Here is a 3,990-nt window from a genome sequence, read left to right on the forward strand (position 1 = left end):
CTCTCGCAGGCGCGGCCCTCCCGAGGCAGCAGCCCGGCAGCCGAGCAGCGGGGTAGGCGGTGGCCTGCACGGTGCGGTCGGCCGCCGGAGCGCCGCGCACGCAGACTTGGGTCTGCTGGGACTCTCGCCGGGCTGCATGGCGGGGAGAGGCAGAGGACGAAGAGAAAAGCGGCCACAATAACTAGTCAGTTCTGCCTCGATGGGCCACTCTGTAAAAAGGGGACAACTTCCTCGTCATTTAATCCAAAAGTGAACTGGCTGTTAACGGAGCTGGGTCACACAAGGTGGAGGGGGGCATGGGGGCGACGGTGACCCGGACCGCTGGCCTGGACCGACAGAGCAACTGACAGAGCGACGGTTCTCGGGGCCTCAACCTCCCCCTCGGCCGCCGCGGGCCTCCTGCCCGGCCTGTGACAACTCTATCCCGCTCCCGCCCTCCTGGGGCCCAAAGAAAAGCCGGCGCAAAACCATCTACAGGCGCTTCCAGCGCTTTATAGTTATCTCCCGGACAGACGGACAGACAGACAGTGCGGCCCGCACGTTGGCCCGCATCATTGGCACCTCGGATGCGGCACCGGGCCCAACCCAGCCCCTGGTGCCCTCCCAGGAGGAGTCCGGTCCGGCCTCGGGATCAGCACCTCAGACAGCTCCCGGCCCAACCCTCCCGCCCCCCTCCCTCCAGAAACCACCGACTAAATCGAATAAATTAAAAGGGGAGGAAACCGAAAACACCTAAGGATAAGAAAGAGGGCGCCCCTCCCCCTGAATAAGGAGAGTTTCTGTCTCTCCTCTGTTCGCTGAGGCGCAGCCGCCGCCGCCGGGGTGGACTCCTAGGTTGAGTTTGCTCCCAAAGGTCAGCCGCCCGAAGTCGGCCCCACCTCCCGGCATGCAACACGTTGGAAAGGTGGAGGGGACGGTGGGGGTGGGGTGAAGGGCCGCCCCGTGGTTGCTGAGCCCGAGCAGCTGCAGTTGCCCACTGCACCCCAGTCGTTCCCAAATCAGAAGTAACGTTTCTTTCGGCCTGGGGAGGAGCGCATGAGGGCTCAGTTGGGGGAGAGAATGCAAATTGACTGACATAGGCGGGGTGGGGAGAGGCAGATGGGGGAAGGTGGGGGCACAGGCCAAGAGGGAAGAAAAGAACGAGCAGGGGAGATGGAGACACAGGTACAGAAAGAGAAACGGGGGCAAAGAAAAATGGGCAGGGGGTTAAACGGAGACGGAGATACATACCCAAGGAAAGGCAAGTGGAAAGGCAGGTAGGCGGGAAGATAAGGTACAGGGAGGAAGTGAGGAAATGGACGAGACCCAGGAAGACGGACTTACAGACACACCCAGAAGGGAAGGAGCAGACCTGGGCAGAGCTGGGGAGGTGGGGGCGTAGACAGAAAGGTTGAGGTAGGGGGTCCCTTCCCGCGCTCACCCCCCACTCCCACCCCACGCCCTGTAAATCCAGACGCCTCGGCCTCTAGCATCCAGGCCTCCAGCTTCCCCTGCGGGGCTGGGGCGGCTCCTCCTCCGCCCGGGGTGCGGAGCAGCAGTAACAGCGGCGGCAGCTTGATGGTCCCGGGGGCTCCGAGTGCGTGTCAGGGGCTGGGGCGGGGGCAGGCTTGGCTTTTGGGTATCCCTAGCGGTCCAGGTTCATAGTCCAATGCTTGGCTCCGGTCGCGCAGCTGTCCCTGGCAGCCGAGGAGGAGGCGGGGGCCGCGGGCGCGCCCGCACTGGGTGGACCCCCCACGCCAGCGGCGGCCTCACCCTCATTCTTGAGGTCTTGAAAGACCTGAGTGAAGAAGTGGGGGTCGGCGTTGAGTCGTAACATCTGCGGGCTGAGCCGCTGGATGAGGCGCAGGCAGCGTTGCCAGAAGCGCTCCTTGTCGGGCTCCACGAGGAAGGGCTTGAGAGGGTAGGAGATCTCGTTGCCCATGTAGGAGTAGGCGAGGTAGAGGCAGGTGAGGAAGGCGGCCTGCAGCTCTGCAGCCGACGCCAGCTCATCCCCGCGCAGTGACTCGCGGCACAGCAGGTACACGAACACCAGGTTGGCGGGCGTGATGAAGGCCTGGTCTTGCCAGCCCTGCAGCAGCAGCGAGCGGTCCACTCCGCGGAACCAGCCCACCAGCTCGCCCGGGCTCAGCTCCTTGAGGCGGTAGCAGCGTCGGCACACGAAGTCGCCCAGGCAGCGCAGCAGCTCGCCGGTGGACGCCTGCACGATGACCCGCCGGGGTGAGCCGCCAGGCACCGGCGGTGCCGCCTGCGGGGCTGGGGGCGGCGGCGGCGGCGGCTTTCCCCCTCCGGAGCCCGGCGGCGGGGCGGCCGCGCTGCCGCCCGACGGCGGCTCGCAGGTGGCGGCGGCTGCGGGCACTGTGGGCACGGGCACGGCCAGGGGCTTGGTGGTGCCGCCGCCGTCGGGGGGATCCCGGCCCTTGCGGAGAAGGTTCTCGCGGTTGCGTTGCTGGACCAGGGGGTCGGGGCCAGTGGACGCTGGCTTGGGCGTCACCTTCTTGCTGCCTTTCTTCTTCTTGGCAGACGCTGCTACCAGGCGCTTCCAGGTGAGCGCGGAGATGAGCACGGATGGCCGTTTGAGCCGGCTCTCGCCTTTGCCGCCCTTGCCTACTGGCGGCGCCCCGTAGCCCCCCAGCGCCTCGTCCCCCGCGGGCGGCGCCTTCTTCTTCTCCTCGGGCAGCCCGCCGGGCCTCCGGCCCTTGGCCGAAGAGGCGGGGGAAAGAGACAGCACCGTGCCCATTCTGCAGAGAGGGGCCGGCGCCCGGGCCCCGGCGGGAACCGCAGGCGGCGCCGCTGCCGCTGCCGCCGCCGCTGCTGCTGCAGCCCCCGGGGACCCGGCAGTGGGGGGCCTAGCCCCGGCCCGGGCGCGGGAACGGGCGGGGGAAACTGGCTGCTCTGCTGCTCCGCGGCTGCTGCTCAGAGTCTGAGCTGCGCCAGCTGCAGCGTCAGCCCCACCCCTTGGGCCTCTTCTCAAGCCGCGCCGCGCCCCGCCCCACGGAGCCAATCCTCGCCCGAGCTGCCCTCCTAACCGGCAGCTCATCTGACCAATAGAAACTCGTATGCCAAGCCCAAGTCCCGCCCACCTTACCCTCCGTCGTCGGTCCTTTCCCTACACCAGAAAGGGGGAAGGAGGAGGAGGTGGCTGTGGTTCCGGGACCGCGTAGGGTCTGAGCTAGGGAGGAGGGGTGGCTGCTTCCACTTACCCAATGCAGGTTCTAGGGCCAGCTTATTTTGATGCAATGGATCGAGGTAGAAGAGAAGCCATGGGAGCAGCCTCTCTTCCCTTTTGATTATGTGTTGGGGGGCCGCAAAGGCAGTGAGTGCCCTCGTCAGGGCTTCTTGGCTTCAGCTGGGTCGCACTGCACTGGCTCCTTCAATTGGGCCGTCTGACCTATTCCCTCCTAGCTCTTCTCCCTCCCTTCCCACCCCACGGGGCTGCCACGAGGGCTGCAGCAGGCGCATTTTCGCTCTGCCTGTGATGGGGTGCTGGCAGGGCCGGGGTCTTCCTGCAGATCACAATCCACCTCCTTGGGGACCCTTGCTCAGGGGACTGCAAGACGCTCATATATGTCCCTGAGGCTGCGTTTTCTGGCCTGGTTCTCTACAGTTGAGTTCTGTGGGGAGTTCTGGCCTGGGGTTCTGGGCCCTGGGTGGCACCTCTTGCACTCTTCATCTCAACCGACACACCCTGATCCCACACTTGGGTGGGTGATGGTTGATCCCTTGGGGAATGCTGGAAATTGGATGGGTTGGTCTGCCCAGACTCAGGCAGCACACAGGGCCTCCTGAGCAGAGGGAGGCCCAGAAGGCTTGGCACAGCTCCAGCCCTGCCCCAGGTCCAAGTTGAGCTGGGTTTTCACTGTTAAAAGCTTCTTGCCATAATGTCCCAGCTGACCCCACTCCCAGCTGCACACTATTAGGCTGAGTACTACGCATTTCTCTATGTTTGTCTGTCTGTTCTCTCTTCAATGCCCACATAGTCTTTGTCCTGTA

General features: G+C 65.1%; 1 protein-coding gene across 1 annotated transcript; it reads right to left on the reverse strand.

Annotated features, from left to right (window-relative positions):
* Window positions 1–691: 691 nt before the first annotated feature.
* On the reverse strand, window positions 692–2,893 carry CDK5R2 (cyclin dependent kinase 5 regulatory subunit 2). Its single transcript, XM_037155480.2, has one exon. It carries the CDS (start codon window positions 2,735–2,737, stop codon window positions 1,625–1,627), a length of 1,113 nt encoding a protein of 370 aa, XP_037011375.2. The 5' UTR covers window positions 2,738–2,893; the 3' UTR covers window positions 692–1,624.
* Window positions 2,894–3,990: the final 1,097 nt, after the last annotated feature.

The sequence above is a fragment of the Artibeus jamaicensis genome, unplaced genomic scaffold (assembly GCF_021234435.1).
Source record: "Artibeus jamaicensis isolate MK-2021 breed Jamaican fruit bat unplaced genomic scaffold, CSHL_Jam_final contig_1015, whole genome shotgun sequence".
Classification (NCBI taxonomy): Eukaryota; Metazoa; Chordata; class Mammalia; order Chiroptera; family Phyllostomidae; genus Artibeus; species Artibeus jamaicensis.

Coding starts and splice junctions, on each gene's coding strand:
- CDK5R2 (XM_037155480.2), bottom strand. CDS start 2,737: ATGGGCACGGTGCTGTCTCTTTCCCCCGCCTCTTCGGCCAAGGGCCGG.